General features: G+C 33.5%; 1 protein-coding gene across 1 annotated transcript; it reads left to right on the top strand.

Moving 5' to 3' along the window:
* The first annotated feature begins 7,508 nt into the window (after positions 1-7,508).
* yellow-c (L-dopachrome tautomerase yellow-c) lies at positions 7,509-24,733 on the top strand. Its single transcript, XM_072522392.1, has 6 exons — positions 7,509-7,834; positions 16,611-16,950; positions 17,213-17,442; positions 18,477-18,591; positions 18,772-18,963; positions 24,480-24,733. Exons 1-6 carry the CDS (start codon positions 7,620-7,622, stop codon positions 24,621-24,623), a joined length of 1,236 nt encoding a protein of 411 aa, XP_072378493.1. The 5' UTR covers positions 7,509-7,619; the 3' UTR covers positions 24,624-24,733.
* The last annotated feature ends 1,388 nt before the right edge of the window (positions 24,734-26,121 follow it).

The raw sequence follows: 26,121 nt of genomic DNA, 5'->3' as shown, positions 1-26,121 counted from the left end.
ACCGAGTTTCATTTATTTCCTGTGTAAGAAATACCTAAGATGGAAGATACGCAGAGGGTACTTCGAATAGACTGGTCGAAGGCCCTCTGTAAGGCACCGTGGGAGTGTATAAGTGGCCATATTTTGACAAGCCCTTACATCCCATATGGTGATATAACCAAGATGTCGAAAAGATGTTATCTATAAAAAAATAGGTGGTTCTTTACGTAGTCGAAAGATTAAAATTATACACATATCTTTTTTTTTTTTTTTATTTAAACAAATATACCCGCATCAACCACTAAGGGTTATTAGCGGGGGGACATACACAAACAGTAAGATACATATTGTTGCATAAAAAAAAATATTTTTTACAATCTGGTATATAGTTTAGTCATTTTAAGATAACTTAATAAAGACTGTAAATTTGACGTTAGTATACTTTTTAAATTATCACTAAGGGCACACGCGATTCTTTCGTTCTGGTACACTGGACACTCAACAATTATATGTTTCACTGACAACTGAGTATTGCACTTGGTACACAACGGAGCAGCCTCCTGGTTGAAGATATGCTTGTGTGTAAGGAAAGTATGTCCTATTCGGAGTCGGTTAATGATGACTTGGTCTTTTCTATTATTTGGTAAGATGAGTTTGGTTCCTACTTGACTTAGACATTCTTTGAGTTTATTAGCAGTGTGATCCCAAGTAGTTTGCCACGCTCTGTATACGTGGGCTTTGATATTTACTTTGTGATCAGTCCAAGGCATTTGATTTATGATAGCAATACTTTGGTCGGTGGTTGCATTGCTTGCCAGAGAGTCCACTTCCTCATTACCACTTATTCCCATATGGGAAGGTACCCAGATAAAGGAAATATCTTTTTGTTGAGTCTGTAGATAAGATAACTCTTCTTTGATCTTGAGAAGTATGGCGTGAGTTGTATATAGCTGTTTTATTCCAAGTAATGCGCTCATTGAATCGGTGATAATAACAAATTTGCTTTCATTGATAGAACAACATTTTTTCACGGCCTGATGAATTGCCGTAAGTTCTCCGGTATATATACAACAATTTGTTGGGATTCGTATGGTAGACTTGACGTTTTCGTAGATGTAGGCTGCAGCATGTCCTTCATGACATTTGGAAGCATCAGTGAAGATTTGATGGGTTGTTGGGTATTTGGATATTACATTTTTATAAGCTTGCTGTATAAGGAAAGGATGTGTGGAATGTTTCGGGAGTTCTTTTAGAGACGTGTCTATTTTTGGATGTTTAATCATCCAAGGAGGAACATTTACATGAATAGGCATAGTAAGACTGAACTGTTCTAAATTAAGACCAATACGTTTTATTCGTTCGGGAAATGGTAGTTTTTTTATTGCAATGTTTCTGTAAAGATCGGACGTTATATTTGTTCTGCAAAGTATTGTTGAGTAGGTTACGTTGCTGTTGTTTGCTACACATATCTTAAAACTACATTATATAAAAAGTAAGAAAAGACATCACAAATTTATATAATCACTTAATTAGATACAAATAAAATCCAATATATTTAATTAAGAGACCACCTTTGTAGTCAACAGGAAATTTTCATATGTCCTGGGTTGGTGCAGTCACACGAGAAATGGTAGCTTACCACATTTTTTACCATGGTTTTTGCTGTCTCTATTGCGATATGTCTACGTTTTTCTTGATAATTTCATGTCAGATAATGCTTATGGTGGATTATGGACTTGTAAAAATAATTTTAACAACCATTCCTTGTGACGGGTAGCTCTTTCGAGGCGAAAGACTCTTAAAAATAAAATATATTCTATATCCCCGCCTGGATCCCGCGAGAGTGAATTCCCTGGCGGGCGTCTGTAAAAGAAAAATTATTATTACTAACAGAAAATGAAATACGCGAATTCGATCGCACGCAGACTTATACTCGCTTTCACCTCAGTCCAGCGGAAGCGCCAAACGCTCTTGCAATCAAAATATTCGATTGTGCAGATCCACGTTATACTCTGAGTTAGAGTTGACGGTAACGTTCAATCCACTATACCCACGAGTTCTGCTTGATTAAAGACTCCTTTAACTCCGCCAACCGCTCGCTTTAAATAGCCGCTCCAGACCCCACCTCGTCGTCTTGTCGTGGAAATGGATGCGTGATTATCGACACTCCCACGGTTCGAACTGTTGAACGCTGTTGCTGTAGGACGTTCAGCACATCGTTACATCCTTTTGCTAGGAACATCGAATTTTCTCTCGGGCAGTTTGTTGTCCATGTCGATATTGTTGGTGTGAGTAATGTTTGATCAAACAGAAGTGGCATATTCATCAATTGAGAAAACTAGACCAAGTACAGATATTGGTAAGACCTCGACTGAAGATCCCCAAGTAGTGACGTATAGCTTTGGAGGATATTTTTTCGTAAAAGATGTTCTTTAAACGTCACGGTTTTGTCTACTGTAACCCAGATTCTTAAGGAATCTATTATGCATAAAACTTTGGTTTTAAGTCACATCGAGTTAGTTCCTGCCTTATTTTGATTAAAATGGAAATAGCATGCTTGTGTCTTGGTTATATTTGATTACAGTCTTATTCTCGTAAGTAACTTCCAAGAGTTTCGAGATCAGCCGTAGGGGATAGTTTAGTTTTTTCAAAATTTTGATCTTGGGTGACTAGTTTGTATATTCTAACATCTTAGATGTTTAGATTAGACAAATTTGCTTCTAGAGCAGACCCCTCGTCCATTCACTTAATTTCTTTACTCCACTTTTGGAATTTCCCATAATCACTTGGAATATTCTGTTTAACAGCATATTATCTACGATTGGGGGTCCTTAAGAATGGAACTTGGTGCAAAAACTTGTAAATAAAACCATATAAAGTCATATATCTATATAATTAGCCTTCTTCGGTCCATCTTTGGACATAGGCCTCCCCATTCCATTCTTCTCTGTCTGTCGCTACAGTCATCCACCTAGAGGCCACGTGCCTCTTGATATCATCTGCCCATCTCATTTGGGGCCTTCCTCTGCTTCGTTTATATTCCCACGGTCTTCAACTTATAAGAATTTTGTTCCATCGGTCTTCTTTTTGTCTTATATTGTGTCCGGCAAAGATAAAGTCGTAGGCCTCCGATAAATCTATGAAGACGTCATAAATTCTATTCTTTCTTTGAAATACTTTGAAATAGTGATGAGAATACTGACTACACATTTACCGATCGTTCTGCTAATACTATCAGTGCAACAAAGAATGCATCTTCAAAGAAAAATCAGGAGACTCGAAAGTCTGCTTTTCAGTTGTTGTAAAAGCAAACCCAATAAATTACATTTATATGTTACCGCCGGGAATAGTGATATTATCCCAATTCCCTATCATTGGCGTATTCTGTAGTGTCATAACATTACCGAAACAGTCTATTTTTTTTTTTTTTTTTTTTTTTTTTTTTTTCTTCTTGATGATAATAATTCCAGATCAATCAATGTTGTTCTACATTGATATTTTAATATTGGTTTAATACATTTTAATATTAGTTTAGATCAAATTCAGCGTTTTTGAGTGCTACTATGTGCTACTATATCGATCATTAGCAGATTAAGTACCACCATATTGAAAATTTTAATATCTTGATTGGCCGATCACTTTTTTTAAGTATTTCTATTACTTTCTTTAACTTTCAAATCAAAATCTAACACTTTAAAATGCAAATTTTGGTTCAAATTTCATTTTTCAAAATGTGAGTCACGTTGGAGTTTCGCGGCCACCAGCAAGATTTTTATCACAAAATTCCTATGAGAGTCCAACGGGGCTTCACCCCTTGACTTGTCTATTCCTGTTGATAAGGTGTCGGCATCTCTAACAAGCGATGGTACCATCGCCGTGGCTTGCGTTTTTCGTGTCAGTAAGAGCAACAAAAAATATTGGCAAGAAATTCTGGTAGATGAAGAATAGGATGAGTTTGGCGACACGTATCATTCGGACGAGTACCAACCAACTGATTCTAGTGGTAGTGACAGTAAAAATGAATCGAGTACTCCGGAACAGAATAAAAAAAGAAAACATGTGGCCGGAAATACCAAACCGTTGGGACAAGATGTATCGGCGTCCACCAGTAAAGAAAAAGAATATACGAATTTCGGAGAACATGTTAATGCTGCTATATAATCTGTCATTGTCCAACATTCTAAAGTCTCCGAACAGGAAATGTTAGAAGAATCAATAGTATCCAATGCAATGAATGAAGCTATTGTCTGGAGGCCGCTCCATAACGAAAATTTACAGAAATTTACATTGGAGGACTATAATTCTGCAGGTTTTCATACACAATTATACAAAAACTTCTACAACAAATCGCCCTTTCAATTGTTCAATTGAAAACGTGTGTATTGACGAAATTTTAGTTCCTTTTTAAGAGCGACTAAAATTCAAGCAGTATACTGCCAACAAGAGGCACAAATTTGGGATAAAATTATTCAAACTTTATCTGGAAAGTGGTTATACCTACGATTTTAATGTATACTACGGAAAAGAATGTGCTGAAGGTAGTACCGTACGAACAAAATGTAGTGATGAAACTTATGGATGGACTGCTTGACAAAGGACGAACACTTGTGATTGATAACTACTGCAGTTCTGTCACACTTGCACATGAACTCCTACACCGAAAAACTTATATGATTGGTACGCTACGTGCAAACCGCAATAATATTCCCAAAACCGTTATTTCTAAAAAATTAAAACTAGGTGAACATGTAGCTGAACAAAGTAATTCGGGCATCGTTATTCAGAAGTGGAGGGACAACCGAGATGTGCTGATGATTAGTACCAAATTCGCTGATGAAATGGTGACAATGCAGAAGGCACGCGGTGATGTTGTAAAGTCAAATAATGGCATTGAATATAATAAATATAAAAGCTTCATTGATATATCAGATCAAATGAAAGGCTATAATTCGCCATTACGTAAAGAAATAAAATGGTACAGAAAAATATCGATGGGGCTCTTGACTGGCACAGCACTTATAAAGGGCGTGCATGATTTGGACGCTAAATTTAAAATTCGACACTGAAAAATAAAATTACCTGTTTCTGCATACATGATTTGGACGCTGGGTGTAATTGAAATGTAAATGGAAAGGCAGGTAATAAAATTCTAGAGATTAAGCTTGATAAGGTTTATTTGTCACTTTGAAATAAATACGACATACATTTTACGAAATGGAATCGATCGATACAATTAGTTTGATACTCATGTATCCTATTTCTAACGAACATAATTTTTTTTCTACTCTTTGGATCTTTAAGTCTATTACTTTCACTATTACAGACACTATTAATTTTAATGTAAGTTTCAGTTTGAAAATTTTTTAAAACATCAATAAAATGGAAAATATTTGGATGAGCATGGTAAAAATTATCATTAAAACGCGAGTGGAACGATTCACAAGCATTAGTTGTTAATTGTAAACTCTCACTCATCGCAGCCCACATCTCCGACGGAAATGTTGCGTGGTCGCCAATGTAGTTGTCCAATAAGTAGTCGGAAAACTTTTCAATTTTTGAATCCTTTGGTTGAATAGCCATAAAATCATATATGAAAGATTCTTCGACTTCTGAGGGAGGTAAAAATGGCAGCCCAAAAATATATTTCAGCCATTTAGATATTTAACTGTCTGCCAATTTATATTCCCGAATTAAGCCAAAACCACCGATATTACGATACCAAGCTTGCATAAGATGAAAACGGCACCCTTTAATGTGCACATTTGGAAATTCAAAACGCGCAGCATTATGGATAGCAATTTGAAAATCGGAGAAAATGATTTTTGGATTGAATTTTAGACCAATTACTTCACATTTGCGTTTCAAAACATTAAATAGTTTGTATAGGTTTGTTCCGATTTGTCGGGAAGTAAACAATAACACAATGGTATATGTATAATGTCCATTGATAAATACATTTATATTGAGCACAGTAACTAAAGGTACCGTCCATATAAATCGTTTCACTTCCGCACAGAAAACGCATGTTAGTGTTACACGAGAAGATGATAATGTTAGAACTTAGTTCAACCGCAAATATAAAATTCTCGTCTTTAAGTGTTTTGATATTCATAATATTTACCGCAGCAATAGTTTCTTCTTTACTTTTGGGCAGTTTTGGTTGAGCCATTCGCCGTTCACTGTATATTTGATTTCGTATTAAATTAACGTCTTTAACAGACGTTAATTCGGTAAAATTATCCTTAGCCTTCCTTTTGGCACTGCTACGCACAATATTTCTATTAAGCGTCTTGATATCACACTCGTGATTATGTTCTAGATTACTTCGGATCACTAACTTTTCTGGCCCTTTCGTGAATATCTTCGCTTTACACGACCGTTTTACGCACCTCCAATACGTTTCTCCCGATTTTAGTACTTTATCTTGAGAAAAAGTAAAACTGTTCCATTTGAGCAAAATTTTACCACGATTACTTACTAACGTTGAAATTTCCATGTTCACTTTTCACTATTCTCTGACAAACTAATAACTAGTAACTAAGTAAATTTCAATGACCATCATTAAACCCTAATTATATCTAATATCTGGTACCTGCGATTTTCCTTCCGGCAGCGTCCAAAACAAGGGTACTTTTAAGACCCTCAGGTACTTCAGCGTCGAAAACATGCCTGCCCCTTATAAATGCCTATGTCGCGCATCAAAACATTGTCAATAAAAGCATGACGCTTACCAAATTCAAGGAAGAGGTAATTCGGGGCCTATTAAGAGATTTTATTGTCACACCAATCATTATGAAAAATAGTCACAAACTCCGCGATATTGGTCGTGAAGACATAAGACGATGTATCACGTGTTACGCAAAAATGGTAGAAGAGGAAGTAAGGCAAGTAGCACAAAGGAAAGCAACCAACACTTCATTGACATGGCTGTAAAAAATTCTATTGCCTTGTATTACACAAACATTACCATCACCACAATACTAAAATAAATGTTGGTCACTGAATAACCCATTTCGTGTAGCAAAGCTACATTGAAACGAAATTTTTTTGGCTTCCATTTTGTGTGAATAATTTTAAGAAAACAGTTTCAAAACAGCATTCATCAAACTTATTAATCTATAATCATTACATTGATTTGATGGTTTGTACTTGATTTCTTTAGTTTTAGTAAAGTTATAAATCCCTATTTCCACAAATAATTTGGTATTTTCCAGATTGATAAGTGCTAATAAGTATCCATGCCATTTGATCATTCAAATTAGTTTTGATGTAGGTATGTCATTATTTTACCTTTTCGTTACATATATTCAGATATTTAAAAAATACCTTTTGATACTTTCCGAAAAGACGTTTCCGTCTTTTCATTATTTTTTTAACGGTGTACAGTGTAATACAATTAAAATATAATTGCAAAGGGCTGTTACATAAAATCACTAAATTGCCAATTACACTCCCCACGGACACGCTTATGGATCTCAACCAAGTGGGAGGAAGGAAGGAGAACTTGAAATAATCGCTTTTTTACTAGCAGCATTTAGTTCTGTACAGTGCTAATTCAAAACCACTGAAGTCAGGTCAGGTTCACCGCGAGACAGACCACTTTCTAATATTCGCGACACATATTACATACATTCGCACAAATGATTCTAAAAAGCGGAATTCTGATCAGCGTTTTGTGTATATCGGGAGTGTTTTCGCAGCTTCAGGATGTTTTCGAATGGAACGAGGTGACTTTCGCGTGGCCTAACGAAGGAGCGAAGAACGCAGCTTTGGCCAGTCGTGCTTATGAGCCGAAAAATAATCTGCCTCTGGGGCTTGCGAGGTGGAAAGACAAGTTGTTCGTCACTGTGCCTAGGTAATATTTTATTATTTATTATTCAATTAATAATGTGTGTTACTGTTTGTCAGTGACATTCCAATTTTGTAGTATCCTCCTAAAAATCTCATAAATACACATCAATTGAAGAAGAAAAACTATTAAATGTAGAAACATCTGATATGGACGTTTTCACTTCTACTCAGCTGTTAAAACATTTGTGGGTTTCCCGATTTGTAAAACTAAAACATATTTAGCATAAGAATTTATTGTTTGAATATAATTAAAAATGTTAATTAAGTATATTATGTTTTTGTACTGGAATCTGTCACTCTAGTAATACTTCGAATTATAGCTGAAGCGAAACAAATATAAAAGTTATCAATGATTTTATGAATAGAGGAAGTATTTTTTGTATATTTCTTACAGTTTTCAGTGACTAAACGTTTTTTGTTTAAATAAAATGCCCTTTAGTTTAAATTTTAAGAAATTGGGTACTTCCTGGTACTAAGTATTGGGTACCCCTTCAATTGTTTTGAGCAGTTTCGTGGAAGAAATAAATCGCCTTTTTTAAATTTATGAGGAAATACATTACAAAATGTAGATTAAATAGCTGGTAGATTCGCAGATATAGAGGCAAATCTTGAAAACCTTGAAAAAAGATCTCTGGAAATTACAAATGAGGTCAGATCTTCTATGAATTGCCTCATTGCCATATATGCCTCAAATTTGGACAGATTTCTATTCTCCGTTCATAAATTGTTGAGAGCACGAAATGTGCCTCAAACTCATAAAACGGTCGTAAACCATATTCGTTCCTGAGGTGTTTATTCATTAAATAATAATATAATATTTTTTAATACTGTTATATATATATTATTAATAATATTTTAATATTAATATATTTAGGAATTTAGCTCTTTGGATATTTCAATACTAATCTTCGCGTTTAATCACTTTACTAGAAAACCTGAAATTCATATCCGAAGGTACTATTCGTTGCAAGATAATAAGGATGGAATTCCCCAGATTTTTAATAATATAATGGGTATGGTTTGGCCACGTGCCTCGTTTGTTCAGTTTATATTCGAAACTTAACTTAAAAGGGTGAAGTTATTACGAACGAAAACAATTTTTTTGTTTAGTACGTTTTTGATCGCATGTAATTTACGGCTCGTCGGTGTGTCCGCGTCTACGGCAGTAATTAGCGTCTCGAATATTTCTTTTGCGAATTATATGCAGTGCGTGAGTGATTTTTTATTCCATATACCTACGTACCTTTCGCTCGTCTCGTTTTGTTGGATTGTTTGTGATGGCTTCATCATCAACATCATCAAGTTTTACACCGGTACTGTTGCGTACAGTCAGTAAGTCTGTCTATTCACCAAGAGAGAAGACTATTGTCCTGAATGTTCACGATGCTCTGGTTTCTCAGAATCCTACAAACACTGTTCGCAACATAGTCGAAAGTTGTGCCAACATGACTGGCGTAGGAGAGTCAACTACATATAGGTTCCTATCAGAAAGAAAAAAATACGGTATAGCTAACCCAAACATAAACGAACACTTAAAGAGAGGGAAAAAGCCTATTGAAATTGATGAATTTGCCAAAAATTGTATTCGAAGGAAAATTCATGGATTTTTTTTCAAAAAAGAAATACCAAACCTAAACAAAATTTTACAAGAAGTTAGAGACGACCCGGATTTGCCTCATATCGGATGAACTAAATTGTGGCAAGTTTTAAAAGAATTAAATTTCCGGTGGGAGAAATCAGAACGAAAATCACTTTTGATTGACCGGGAGGAGATAATATGTTGGAGAAATTATCTAAGATCCATACGAAAATTCCGGGCTGAAGGAAGGCCCGTCTTCTACCAGGATGAAACGTGGGTAAACTCAGGTCATACTCTAAAAAAAATTTGGTCAGATAAAAATATATTAAGCTCCAAGCAAACCTTTATGGAAGGTTGGTCTACTGGTATCTCCCCACCTTCTGGTAAAGGCAGTAGATTAATAATTTCTCACATTGGCAGTGAAAAACGATTTGTTAAGCATGGTTTGTTGGAATTTCAGTCCAAAAGCACAAAAGACTATCACGAGGAGATGACAGCTGATGTTTTCGAAGAGTGTTTTGAGCAGATGATTCAACACATACCACCAAATTCAATTATAGTATTAGATAATGCACCTTATCATTCACGACTAGTAGAAAGACTTCCAACGACTGCGTGGAAGAAACAGGATATTCTTGACTGGCTGCGGAATAAGTATCTGCCTTACGAAGATGGAATGGTAAAAGCAGAACTTCTAAAAATTGCCCGGCAACACAAATCTAAGTTCAAGGAATACGTAGTTGACAAAATGGCGGAAAGGCGAAACATTACAGTCCTTAGACTTCCACCCTACCACTGCGAAATAAATCCAATTGAACTCATTTGGGCACAAATGAAAAGTTATGTGGCTAGAAAAAATACGTTATATAAAATACAAGCTGTACGTGAATTATTATACGAGTCTTTACAACATATTACAGAACAAAACTAGAAAGATGCAGTAAAGCATGTAATAGAAGAAGAACAAAAAATGTGGGATCTTGATAACATAATTGATGCGACCGTAGAGACATAACCGCTAATTATTAACCCTCAAGATGACTCGGATTCCGAAGTTGATCCTATTTATTTTAAATTTGAATAATTTTCTAATCGTAATTATATAAGGTAAGTAATAATAGTTGTAATCGTAAGGTATTAAAGGGGAAAGGCGCAAAATGTCGCCTGTCAAAATATTCAATGTGTTTTAAATGTATCCATTTTTTTTTCAAATCCTGAGAAAACTAAACAGCATTTTTGAAAAATTTAAAGGCAGAATGAAATATTTTTTAGAATAAATAAAAAGTTTCTTGTGTATGCAATATTTTCAATTAAAAATTATACTATATTTTCTCTTTTATTTTCACCCCTGTTACATAACATATTAAAATAAACATTGTAGAAGTTTTCAGGGACTTTCTGCCCTGAGTAATAATGTAATCTTTCATTCTGCGTTTAAATTTTTCAAAAATATTTATTAGTTTTTTCCGGATTCCGAAAAAAAAATTATTTAAAAATTCCTTCATAAAAGGTATATATTAAAACACCCAGAACGTTTTCGGAATTAATATTCCACCATCAGTGCTAACCGAAAAGTATAACCACTTTAATTAAAGCAAACATGAAATTTAAAATTTTGACCAAGGTTAATACAAAAATGTGGTTAACACATACTGGATGTACATGTTTTGAGCTACTAAATACATGGGTAAAAACCTTTTAAACGTTAAATGAAATTTGATTTTCATTATTTGATTTTATATACTAGGATGTCTAAGTTACAATAGGATAGATAACATGGCAACGTAAGACTGCACTGGAGGTTGCTAGTCCTGAGACAAAGTGTCTACGAGGACTTGTTGACAATGTAACTTGAGGTATTTGTCTGAATATGACAGTAGCCAGTAATATTTTTTAAAAAATTAAATATGTTAAAATTATATTCATAATAACAGTAGCAACCATCAATATGTTGTAGTTTGAAGCATGAATTTATCCTAAAATTACGTTGGGAAATTTGAAAAATTCTTAATAATGTAGGTGAACTAAAGTTTGGTAAAAATTTTTGTGGGTACTGGTAGGCAACCAACTATACAGATATCTGAATTCAGTGGTGGTGAAGTAAAGATTTTTATAAAAGGCCCTTTATGTTTTTTCAACATTTGGTACCTGGAATATGGAAAGCAGATATGTGAAGTTGGGTTCTTTAAATTATATTATTGCAGAGTGAAATGGAGTGTAAATAGAATAAGTTTTGTAATGTACTGTTCATATAATACTTAACTTATAACTTAAGTAGAAAAGGCCCTCTATGTTAAAAAGCAACATTTGGTACCTGAAAAATGTAAGAAGTATAAGTTATAAGTTCATGAATATAAGGTGGATGGATAAAGTTAATTAAATGTTAATGTATGTTGACAGACGTGGACACTCACCAAGTCCAATATGGATAAAATAGTAAAAGCACAAAGAGCGATGGAAAGATCAATGCTCGGGGTGAGACTTATAGACAAAAAATCAAACAAATGGATTAGAAGCAAAACGAAAGTAAAAGACAAAGGAGAACATGCTGCCAAATTGAAATGGAGCTTCGCAGGACACAATGCCCGACTGAAGGATAAGAGATCGAATCACGAAATAAAACAATGGTGAGCATGGTTAGGAAAGAGAAGCAGAGGAAGACCACAAATGAGAATGAGATGGCTGATGATATTAAGAAGATCAGAGGACACAACTGGAAGCAAGTGGTGCAAAATAGAAGATACTGGATTGATTTGGGGGAGGCCTATGTCCAAAGTTGGATTACTGAAGACTGAAGAAGAAGAAGAAAGAAGTATGTTGACATAATATGTACAACCAACAAAAGTTGATGGGCTATAGATGGCTGTGTTTGGCTAAAGTTATAATATGTGATTTCGCATATGATATACGTATTTTCAATTTCATGTGGTGAACAATTCTCCTAACAATTGAATTAACGCCGAATTAACACTTTTTATCATTTTATCAATCATGTTTTAAAACAGTATAATTAATTATAATATAATAATCTGAAAACCTTGTATGTACATATTCTTGAAATAATTATGTAAGCTAATATATTATATACTTGCTTTGTTCTAAACAAATTAGAATAAGAATAATAATTATATCCATACATTACTTCAATCAAAAGTAATTATTGTATTCTCGTAATAATTCTTACAATAAAAACCGCAATCAATATTCCGTTAGGTAACATTTCTACTTAGGAAAATCGATTTCAAAGAAATTTCCTTGCATATATTCTGATGATATAAAATATTATTATCTATCTTAGAAATTAAAACCGAATTATGAAAACGAGTGGCATGTAAATGATTATATAGAAAATCTGGGAGAAAAATATTTCTGAAACTGAACTCGAATTCAGAAATACTTTCAAGATTAAAGAAGTTATAATACCTATTCAATTTTCAAGAAGATTGTCGCCCTCGATGCAAAAAGGCAGGTGGGGCATTAAATGAGAAGTACTTAAAAAATCAAAAGAATATTTGTCAATGAAACATTCAATTCACAACGATTGTCAAAATTTAAAAGTTATAAAATGTCATTCGATTAATAATAACAAAATTGAATCATATGTTTAAATTTGTAACACACTTCTCGTTTTAAAATAAATTCATATAAATACAATTATTTTTACACATATTATTTAGTTTATATTATAATTAAATTAAATTTACTATCAAATGATATTTATTTATATTTTTTTATAATTTAATATTTCGTTTGAGTTTGACTTTAGAGTCGATCAGGTAATCAACGTATGCTTTGTTAATACGTCAACAGGTGGCGTTAAAAGCAAAAATAATAATTCATTCAATTGACTGGAATAATATAATATAATTTTTTAATTATAATTATATAACAAATAAAAATTTGTTTAATTTACTAATGTTTGTATTTTGAGAACGATTTCCGAAGTGGAAATTGAAACGTCAATAAACGTATTTTAACCTTTAATTGTGGCTTATTCCCAGTTAAATAGTAATTAATAATATAATTTGTTAAAAATATAAATAATAAATAAATAACAAAATTACTTTATTCAATTTTAAAAATACAGAAAACACAAAATAAAAATTTGCCGTGTAATATCTTCTTCTTTTTTTTGTTTGTTGACAGTAATAAAAATGTATTGTGTATTAAATACATTACATACATAGTTCTTGTTGTGTAAATCAGTAGCGCACCTAGAATTTGTCTCTGGGGGGGGGGGGGGTTTGGTTGGTCACCAAATTTTTTTTTATGAGGTTACCTCCATTTTGAGTCCTTAAAATGTGTAAGTAACAGTGTCGGAATAGGGTCCTGGGGGGGGTTAACCCCCAAAACCCCCCTGGGTGCGCTACTGGTGTAAATTAATTTAATTTATAAAAATTTTGGCCGCTATGTGTAAGAAAACAATATGTTCATTTCTATATCGTTAAGTAGAAAATTGAATAATCTTTTAAATTAGCTATTACACGATCCCTATTGTTTAAAAAATCATCTCCAATTTATCTCAAAAGTTGCTTTGTCCCTCATTGTAATTAAACCAACTTTTCTGTTATCTTCATGAGTTCCTAAACCATTGTAGAGCTTCTTTAATATATTATTGATGAAACATAAGTTGTTAAAATATTGCTCGTCTATTTTTATTCTCTTTATTTTCCAGATTTGCTTGTTTCAGTAGGCTACCAGAAGTTGCTATTTATATTTCTGGCCTAACGATGAAAAATCAAGTATTTATGGTCGGAAATGGCTTTATTGCTTTTCAAAATATTCTTCATGAAAATCAATACTTTTTTGCATGCGTTTGGACCAATTTTAAAAGCACTTTTTCACTCAGATTGAGATTACTCCAAAACATGGGTTTTGACGCTTCAACTGCTTTTTAGGGCGTCGAAAATCATTGACCACGCAATTTATTTTTTATGTGAGGGAGTACAAAGAAATCATTGGATACCAAATCAAGACTGTAAGGCAGATGACCCGTTAATTCGATGTTTTGATCAAAAACTCCGTTGTGTGTGCTGATGTGTGTGAGCTTGCATTGTCGTGGCGAAGAATGATTCATCTGTTATTTTTCTTTTTCCGAATTTCGGCATTGTAGCTACATGACCATCTATACCAAAGGAACAAGTTTTACCACTTTTTTCGATAAACTGGTTCCGAGGCTTTATATCGGTTCTTTGAGCCTTGTTTTCTTTTACAATGGGTAGAATACTAGCCTGGCCTATCAACCCTCCACCTTGATCCGGGCTTGGGACCGGCTGTGGGCATGAACGCGGCTTCTGAGCTACTCAATCTACCCAGTCCTCGCGCTTTTAACCCCCAGGCAGAGTTAGCTCGTTAAGCTCGTTAATATAATAATTGATGAAATAATACAAGCAGTACGTAAAGGTCATGGTTGCAGAATGGGGAACAAAGAAATCCAAATAATATGTTATGCAGACGACGCATTAATCGCCGAGACAGAAGACGAGACGATCCAAAGATTAGACATATCTTCAATAGAACAGCCAAGAAATCATCATCATCACTGGCTCGACAACCCTTTTTGGGTCTTGGCCTGTTCCAGGATTCTTCTTCATTCTGATCTGTTTCGTGCTTTTTTCTCCAGTTTTTTATTTTTAAGGTTGTTATATCATTTTCTATTTGTTCTAGGTATCTCAGCTTCGGTCTTCCTCTTGTTCTTTTTCCTACTGGCATCTGTTTGAATATTTTGTTTGGTATTTCGCCTTCTTTTGTGCCCTTATATATGTGTCGCAAGATTTTTCTTTCGAAGGTGGCTAACAACGTTTCCTCTCTTTTAGTGAGTGTCCAGGTTTCTGAGCCGTATGTGAGTACCGGTCTTATTAGGGTTTTATATATTTGGCATTTTGTTTTTCTTGCGACGTTATCTGATCTTAGTTGCCTAATAACATGGTAACATTAATAAAACTAATAACATAGTTGCCATGGTAACATTTATTTGCAATAAATATTCGCCTCTTCAGTTCCTCCGTAACGTTATTATCAGACGAGACTAGGGATCCCATGTATATAAAGTTTTTTAACCCCTCTATGTTGTATTCTCCTATTGTTATATTGTGTGGCTGCCTTATTTCTGCGTTTTTACTTACCTGCATATATTTTGTTTTGGTCTGATTGATTTTAAGACCACTATTTTGTGCAGCTCGTTCTATTTGGTTGTATGCCTCTATCATTTCTCTTCTTGATCTTGCGATTATGTCAACATCATCTGCAAATGCTAGTATTTGCACGCTTTTATTAATGATTATTCCTCGAGTATGATATTGAACAAGATACATGATAGAGCGTCTCCCTGGCGTAGTCCCTTTTTCACATCTATTGTTTCCGTTAATTCATTTTGTATCCGGATTCTACTTTCTACTTTTAGATATTCTTTTATCAGTTCTATTAGTTGTGTTGGTATATTAAATTCTTTCATTGCTTTTATTAAGAATTCTCGGTTTATATTGTTATATGCGCTTTCAAAATCTATGAAGAGATGATGTGTATCGATGTTATATTCACTTGTTTTTTCGAGGATCTGTCGCAGAACAAATATCTGGTCTATTGTTGACTTCTGTCAACAGAAGCCACTTTGGTATTTGCCAACTATTTTTTCAGCAAATTATTTTGCACATTATTTTGTATGCTGCATTCAGCAGCGTGATTCCACGGTAGTTTCTACATTCTAACTGATTTCCTTTTTTATGTAATGATTTTACATGACTCCAACTTGACTGATATTAAGGATAATAATTACATGGTAGAATATACCATTGTAGTACACTTCTGTTGAAGATAACAATGAGTTGACGAAATATTCTTTGTTCGGGTGTTTCGTTGTAGGAAATAAGTATATTATGTGAACTTTATCTGAGTTTTAATTTTAACTTTACATAAATGCCTTTGTTAGACATTTTGTTTATCGATTAAACTACGCTTTTATGTATAAAGAAATGTACTCCTCAAATACATAACTCTTCTCATTTGCCATGTTATCAATGGCCTTTCTGAAGTGTTGTCAGACTTTATAAAATTTGTAAAATTAAAATTAACAATTATGAAACATTTTAAATATTCAATGCCAATTGAGAAGGCATTTTCATTTAATCTATTCATAATATAAAAATTATCCGTTATCAATTTTATACGAAATGTAATAATTTTTAAATATTTTTTCTTCTAGATGGAAAGACGGTGTAGCCTCTAACTTAAACTACATTCCCCTGAACACGACAGAAAAATCACCAGCTTTACACCCCTATCCTGACTGGAAAGCTAACCAGCTTCCAAAAGAAGGAGAATTGCCAGCCGAAAACCAGATTGTATCTGTGTTTAGACTTAAAGTTGATGAATGTGATCGATTATGGTTGATAGAAACTGGACTATCGGACATTTTAGGAAATGGAAAGCAAGTGATACCTACCTCTATCGCTATATTTGATCTAAATACGGACCGGTTAATCAGGAGGTATAATTTACCGGATAGTGATATTAAAGGGGCAGATTCTTTCTTCGCTAATATCGTAAGTAAACCTTAATTTTATTAGATTTTCCCTATCCTTGTTAAGCTTTTTTAATAAATTACTTTAAGCTTTCTAATTTTGCGCTTTAAGTCTTGTCTTTCATATATATCAAAATTGACTGCCTCGTGGGGACTAGTTGGGGAAATTATTTCCAGTGTATGACGTAGCACATACTCCACATTTGAATTTTTGTGTGCGTTTATAATTATTGGAATATGTAAAATGTTTAAATAAAATTACCCATGTTAAATATTATTTTCAGATCGTAGATGCAACAAAAACTCATTGTGACAAAGCTTTTGCCTACCTACCAGACTTAGGTGGTTATGGAATAGTCGTGTATTCTTTCGCCGATAACAAATCTTGGAGAGTTAAGCACAACTATTTCCACTTTGATCCTCTTAAAGGAAATTTGACCGTTGGTGGAGTCAATTTCCAGTGGACTGATGGAGTGTTTGGCCTTGCTCTAGGACCGATAAATGAAACAACTGGGTAAGCACGTTTTAAAATATATTCTGTGAAGTTCGTTATGAACTTCACATAACGTTCGTTCGTTCGTACTACTGAACGGTGACACATTTTTCTAAGCTGATAAATTATATAAATAGGTGTCTTTGAAGTACATATTTTTGGTTCTCGATTTTAAGAAGCAGATGGAAGAGTATTTAAAAATGAGAATCATTCGTGAAGCCTACGAAATTGAAAAACGACCTAACAACTTAAACACGTGCGATGACGCTAAAGGACTGCCGGCAACATGGCGACCACTGCTTCAGTGACCCCCGCCCCAACCCATCCCGCTCAGACCGTTTCGGCGCATACCGTTCCCACTCATACTGAGGGGATAAAAGCAGCTACACAGGGTAAGACCGGTCGTCACTCGACACTAAGGAGTAGGCAGATTGAGACCCCGAACTCGAACAGAACCGTATCCCTCTTGATAATGGCTATAAAATGGGTGCCGAAACGTCAAGTAATTCTCAACGAGGTTCTTTCCGAGAACTTCGATTATTACTGCGCCGAGCTTTCGACATCCTCTCTGATGTCGTCTTCAGTGCTTCCTGTGTCTGTCTACCGAGCCCCCAGACACTACTACACTGATTACTAATCATTGCACTGCTACTGGGAACAGCGGAAGATTCCTTTACACAGTTGATGGTGATGTGGTTTGGGTGGGGTTTGGCGCAAACATTTCTGGTGGCGGGATTTTGATTGGAAGGTGGAGCGGACGATATTTTCTTTACGAGTGGTCTCCATGCCAAAAGTAATCGGATGCCATCATCTCTTTTATTGAGACAATTTGGCGTTTTTTCAATTTCTATGACTTCTCGGATAATTCTTGGTTTATAGAATCGGATGGGTATAGCCCCCATCCGCTTCTTGACATACATTTATACCAGACATAATGTAATTTAGAATAATTTAAAAAAATTATTGGAACTAGAAAAAATTATTCAGCAGAAATATATGGATTTTTAATTGTAGATATTTTACTCTTTTTGAAATATACATTTCTTCTGTTACAGCTACCGAACAGCTTACTTCCATGCTCTAGCCAGTTGCAATGAATTTTCGGTCAGCACAGAAGTTTTGCAAAATGAACTCTTGGCTTCAGATCCATCCTCGTTTGAATTGTACAAAGTAAGTACCATTATATGGTTTTCTCTAAATATTAGGTAAAGTTTGTCTACATTTTCAGTTCGTAAATAGAAAGTTTAAAAAAAGGTAAAATGGACACAATGTATAGTTTTTTTATCACTAAACGATAAATTTGTTATTCAATGTCACGTATTTTAAGTACAATATGTTTTATTGTTTTAGCTTGAAGGATTTAAGAATGACCAAGGACAATCTACATCTTCGGAATTCGACGTTAAAGCAAATGTCCTGTTCACGACTCAAATACAGAGGGACGCTATCGCTTGTTGGAATCCTAGAAAAAAACTCGATGTTAACACATTCGCACTGATTGCACAGGATCACGAAAAACTGATTTTCACTAACGACATTGCGGTAAGCATTAAAAAAGTTCTATCTATTGTGCCTTATTGCATTTATGCCCATAATATTGTCCTTCCATTCCCTTTAATGGTTGTCCTTATTACTGTCCACAGTATTTCCACGATAGCTTCATCTATTCTCGACAATTTCGTAAAAAATCGTCTCTATTATGAAATATTACACAAAACTTTAAATGTAACAAGTTTTTATATACATTTAAAGCAAATGCAAGCAAAACAAATACTACTTACATAAACTGTATTGACATTTAACAATAACAATATTGTCAGGTACCGTGATGTAAAACTACCCGTTATACACCAAGTACTTACACGGTTCGATTGAAATAAAAGTCTCTAATGTTACCAAAAAACTACTATTAACTAAAAAATTAGTTTCAGAATAAAATATACAAGGTTAGTTATAACACTCAAATAACGAAAAGTTTATTTCAAAGATCCCTTAAATAACATCGTAGGGGAGAGGTGGGTACAGTGACACAGAAAAATTTGAATTTCTGTCATCGCTAGACCATTAATAGGATTTTACTTGCAAATATCAATTTGGACGTGTTATTGTGTTGCAAATACATCATGAATGACTACATTGCTATAAATTAAGAAAACAAATAGATTTAAAAAAAAGTCTGAAACTTTGCATTGTGTCAGTGTTCCCTGGTATGAAGGGTACACTGACACAAAGACATTTTTCAACTGTAATATGTAAGTATTATTATTTAGGACTAATTAAACAATAAAAACGTATCTTTATTATTGATCTATAGAAAAATATTATAAATGCTTGTTGTTTTCTATGAAATCAAGTCCGTTTTAACATTAGGAAAAAAGTGTCGACCCCTGCTAATTTTTGGATGGTCCAAAATTTTTATAATCTGGTTGTTGAATATAACACCAATGTCTGTGACACATGGAAACACAAAGCATGTGACATTTTTTGAATTTTTACGTAAAAAACTGACTTCCATCGTACCAATGGTGTTTATCACCACAACTTTCCCAATATAATATTTTTCGATTTCTTTATTGGAATGGGCTTCATATTTGAGTCTCACTAATAAGAAATCATTGATCTTAATGTCGCAAATTTTGGCTGGATCTAATGTCAAATCACATAGGTCTTCATCATCACTATCTGAAAATATTTCACTTCCCTCTGACGTGTCAGAATTATGGAGACTATAAGTTTTACCATCTTCGTCTTCCGACTCAATAACATCATCATTGTTTTTAATGTCTTCTGAGATTATGCTTCTTTTAACTGTTTTCGCTTTTTTGGCTCTATTACTTTCAATTTCGTTTTTCTCTGGAGTGTCAGTAGCAATCATAGTCTTGCCTTTTTTTCTTCTAGTTTTAACCGAAATTGTCAGACTTTTTTTTGGATATTCACGAATAGCTGATGGACTTACAAATGTCAATTTTCTTCCACTTGTGGATGAAGCTGACAATTTCTGTAATGGAGTTACGTCCTGGTTCTTGATAGAGTTATCTGTGGTACCTCCTGTCGAGGTAGATGGTTTTGGATCAATATTTGGTGAATTAACTAATGGTCGTTCTGTAACTTGGCTTGCGAAATAATCATCATCATTAAATACGTGACGGTCAAAGGGAAATATTCCAGTTTTTTTAAAAGCTGCCGATATATTTACAGGTGTCATAGATCTGGGGTAAGCGAGTCCCACAAATGATGCTACATGGTAGATTGTCACAGGTGTGCCCGGATTAGCTTTTTCCCACGAACTTAAAGCATCGTTGTAAAATATATGAAACGGTTTTAGCAGACCCACATCTAATGGTTGCAACCGATGGGTGCAATGAGGAGGCACAGTCAAAACAGTGACCCCATTATCTTTGCACAGAATGATAGCTTCAAGAGATATATGGCTCTCATGGTTGTCCATGATTAATAGTGAAGGGTTAGCTTTTGAACTACAAGTATGTTTAATGAAATGTTTTAAAACTTCAATAAAACATTCTGTGTTCATCCATCCTGCTTTCGTAGCCAAGCCTAACGTCCCAAATGGCGCTCCTGCCAACTTATGGCTTTTAAAATGGACTCTCGGAAATACCATTACGGGTGGGATTGCACTTCCATTTGCACTTACAATGCAGCATGTGGTAACAAGTGTACCTCTTTCACTGCTTTGAATTTTAGACACTTGTCTAGTGCCTTTTTTGGCTAGCACCTTTGTCGAATTGTTTTGAACTGTCAAAGTTCCGGTTTCGTCTAAATTGTAAATTCTGAATCCATTTGAAAAATTTGGATGTCGCTGCAAAACTATTTCCAACTTATTAAAAAATAAGTTTACATTTTCTTTATTGAATCCTGCTGCTCTTGCTAGACTACATCCCTCTGGAGTTCTTAAGGATATTGTACGATGTCTATGGCGAAATCCTTTATACCAGTCGACTGAAGCTTTTTTTTCCTCCTCCCAATTTTTTGGAATTTTTAATTTATTTGCTTTCGCTAAGTCATATGAAAGTTTGCGACAATCGGTAATTGTTAAACTGTAAAACATTTTTGAACACGTTATGATATAATCAACGAGAGCTTCCTCTAGTTCCAAAGAAAATATTTGGTTTATTTTATAGTTAGGAGCCATTCGGCATTCGGGATCATCTCTATATTTCTTTACGTATCTGCTTACGGTTTTAAAGCTTAAGTTTTTCTCTCTAGCAGCTTGACGAATTGATATACCACTGATAACTAGATTGACTGCTTCCCTCATAGAATCTTCATTGAATCTACCCACTGTCTTATCCGTTTTCTTCTGACGTACCATATGTAATGTAAATTCATAATTAACAAAAGCTTCTTAGACCCTAATATGATTTTCCAGCACTCATTTGCTGTCAAGATTTTATGAAATTCACAAGAAGGGTACAGTGACACATCGTGTCACTGTTCCCTATCAATATTCGTGTCACTGTACCCACAATGCTGTTTTGTACAAAAATTTGTAAATTTTTTGTTAATCTACAAAGATTTTAAAGAAATTTTATTGCTATTACTTACATTTTATACGACTTTTTTACGACCCAGAACACAATCCAATAATTCAGGTTTGTTTCCTCGTAGTAAACAACTAAAAACACCCTTGACAAAATACTTCTGCACTAACAAAACACAAACATGCGATTTTCTCCAAACACAACAGATTCTGTCAACTTTTTATAAGACAAGTAGTATTCTTATTATACCAACTGTAAAATTCCACAATATCACCAACTTGCTAACATATTTTCTACTAGGATTTTAAATGTGTCACTGTTCCCTGTGTGTCACTGTTCCCGCCTCTCCCCTACATTAAATAATAAAATTGCGGCTCAGTGATAAAATATAATGTACCTAATCGTTCACCGCGAATTCTTTGAGTGATCTTTTCGAACTGTATATTATGAACAATAGATGTGAACAATATAAACATTGCCCATAATTATCAACCTAACTAAAAAATGCTGAGGCGTCTTACGTGGAAGAATGGGGTTTATAATATCAAACCGATCAAATTTCGTTAGACTCAACACATTGAACGCTTTCTTGAGATATTAATTATTATAATATATGCATATAAAATAAAATCTAACCTAAAATGAATAAATTACTATTTAACTGGGAATAAGCCACAATTAAAGGTTAAAATACGTTTATTGACGTTTCAATTTCCACTTCGGAAATCGTTCTCAAAATACAAACATTAGTAAATTAAACAAATTTTGTTTTTGTTACTTAGTGAAAAATTCTTCTATTAATTTAATTTTATCTGACTCATCTATATTGACAATTCAGACATACATTATACATTTTAAAGTAGACGACTTTAAAATGATATTGCCAATATTGTTGAGTTGCGTTCCTGGGACGACTTTACTTATAAGATAGTTCATTCGATTACATGAAATCAACTTTAACTTGAGAATATCCGTCAGAAAAGATCATAACATGTAATTCGTCTTTAAAAAGACAAACACATGCCATGATGACAGTAAAATTCTCCTGTTAGTGATTCCATAGTAAATTATGAGGGAAAAAACCAGGAAAAAAAACCTCATAATACTATCCCGTCATGGTAAGTATTTGATCTTGCATTTATTTTACCTTCAATAAATACCAAATTCCGATTTTATATGTTTGTTATTTAAAAAATATAAATGATGTATTCTCTATATGTTACTGAGTTACCAATACTGGTATTTTCTTTTTAATAACTTCCTCTTTCAATATGGGTAACCATATTGAAAGAATGGAATGATTCAAATATAGTCCTAAAAGAAACGGATGGTAAAAAGAGAAAAATCAAAGAAGCGGCTCTAATTATGCTAAATGAGACCAATTGTGTCGCGAATTCCTCGGCAGAATGTAGTAGGATCTGGTTACCCATATTGAAAGAGGAAGTTATTAAAAAGAAAATACCAGTATTGGGAAGTCAGTAACATATAGAGAATACATCATTTATATTTTTTAAATAACAAACATATCAAATCGGAATTTGGTATTTATTGAAGGTAAAATAAATGCAAGATCAAATACTTACCATGTCGGGATAGTATTATGAGGTTTTTTTTCCTGGTTTTTTCCCTCATAATTTACTATGGAATCACTAACAGGAGAATTTTACTGTCATCATGGCATGTATTTGTCTTTTTAAAGACGAATTACATGTTATGATCTTTTCTGACGGATATTCTCAAGTTAAAGTTGATTTCATGTAATCGAATGAACTATCTTATAAGTAAAGTCGTCCCAGGAACGCAACTCAACAATATTGGCAATATCATTTTAAAGTCGTCTACTTTAAAATGTATAATGTATGTCTGAATTGTCAATATAGATGAGTCAGATAAAATTAAATTAATAGAAGAATTTTTCACTAAGTAACAAAAACAAAATTTGTTTAATTTACTAATGTTTGTATTTTGAGAACGATTTCCGAAGTGGAAATTGAAACGTCAATAAACGTATTTTAACCTTTAATTGTGGCTTATTCCCAGTTAAATAGTAATTAATTTAAAATGCCACAAGAAAATAGCTTCAGAACAATACTAAAATGAATAATTATTAAATGGCTCTTAACAAATATCATATCATAAAATAAACCTCTTGACTCTTTTACGAATATTAAACGAATCATGTTTTTGATGTATAATAGTGATTTTATCTCTGTAAAATTGTGGCTTAAAAAATTATCTTTGATTATTCTTTGATTTTTCCGCTAACTCTTTTATATTATTGTTTATTTTGTTCCATTCATTCTTATTCTTATCCTTAAACCAAAGAATACAGACGCATCTATATGCTTCTATATTATTTGGTTAAACCTTTTGTCAAAGAACAGAAAACAATTGTTAGTTGTTCTGTGCTTTTGTCAGTATTCCATGATGTTCAGAATCTCTTCAGCAATATATCCTCAGCATTTTGTTTATTATTTAAGTACTTAATTATTTCTCTGTTATTTTTCAGTATATTTTTTAATTATATTTATATCCATAACCTCCAAATTTATCTTTTAGATTGATGCTGAAAGAAACCTCTGGGTCTTATCGGACAGACTGCCAGCGTTTATCTACAGAGAACTTAATCCGAACCAAATCAACTACAGAATTATGAAGATGAATATCGACAGTTCCATTAAAGGTACATCATGCGAAGCATAACACAACCCAGTATTATTATGAGTGATTGTATTATTTTTATAAATACATAGTTTGTAGGATCCCTAAATTGTATTAATTATTTATAAAACAAGTACATTACAAGTTAGTTACTTATTGTTTTCTTTACCAGTTGAATAGAACAACAGTCAACAGTCCCAGTTGACTAGAAAATTTAATAATTAATATAGTACATAGCTCAATAGCATCAAGTTAGAATCTATGGGAAAGCTATGATATTAAAAACGGTGTCAAAAGGTATGGTTAACGATCATACCAATATGGCGGTAGGATCAAGGCCGGACTCAATAATATTAAAACTACTATACAATTATGATTAGTTATTCAGAAGATTTAAACATCATCTAAAAAAGTGCAATATATTTTTAATAAACTATGATTAAACTACTAAAAAATAAAAAATACTAAATACTAAAAAATCACGTAAAAATCATGATATACACTAAATTCACTAACTGCGCGAGTATAAAAAATGTACGAAACAAATCGATTAAAACGTAAGAATACAAGATGCACATTGATTAAAAGTGTAGCGTAATAAATGCCACTGTTAGGCTTCCATTAAGCACACTGGAGAAGTGTGCTTAATTCAGTAGTGCTATGTTGTCATATTTTGACACCGACTGGAAGTGGATGAAAGTTACTATACAACCAAACACACGTGCTCATAGCCAATATAAATTTAGGCTTAAACTGTCTAATCATCCAGAGGAAGAAAGGCGTAGTCCAAGGTTTGCTCTAATTAAAAGTTTTTCGATGGATTGTTAATAATGTACAGTTAAGTACTATATCCTCCTGAGACCTGAGCTGATTCTTTTTGTTTTTTTTTTTATTAAATAGTAAAATTCGTATGATGTTGATTATAAAAACACATGTAAATTTTTCTAAATTTTTATTTTGTTGTTAAATATGAAAAAAATTATGTCCATTCAAAAGGACATCAGGATCGCATCAATACAAAATTATTATAAATGAAACTGTTTAAAGTAATTGTTATTTCCCGTTAAACATAAAAATATGTCACATGATTCACAATAAACTTTTGTTTTACCTTTGCAACCTGGAAGCTTGCATCTAACAGAATTTTTTAACTCGGATGCCATTGCAGGAATGTGTTGTATCTTTCTTTTAGTAGAAGTTTGAAGTGATGGTCTAGGATTGGAACTGTTTCTAGTTACTAATGTTGAAGTGTTCCCAAAATCAGAATTTTCAGAAATGTTGTCTTTAAGGAGCAACTCGGAAACAGCTATTTTAAATTCCAGGAACTTCATAACGGTTTTATTAGCATCACCAAGTTGCTTATGGTCATCTCTGTATAGAATCCAAGAATTGGCAATCGCAAGATCAAATAAGTGAAAAATGGTTTTGACTGTCCATTTTTTACTTCTAGCTCCCATTCTATAATAACTTATCATCCTGTCAATTAAATCTATTCCCCCCATGCATTCATTATACTTTTTAACAATGTTTGGTCTAGGTA

Source organism: Diabrotica undecimpunctata, chromosome 2 (genome assembly GCF_040954645.1).
Source record: "Diabrotica undecimpunctata isolate CICGRU chromosome 2, icDiaUnde3, whole genome shotgun sequence".
NCBI classification, from domain to species: Eukaryota; Metazoa; Arthropoda; class Insecta; order Coleoptera; family Chrysomelidae; genus Diabrotica; species Diabrotica undecimpunctata.
Note: the sequence above shows the minus strand (reverse complement) of the source record. Positions and strands in the feature narration are given on the sequence as shown.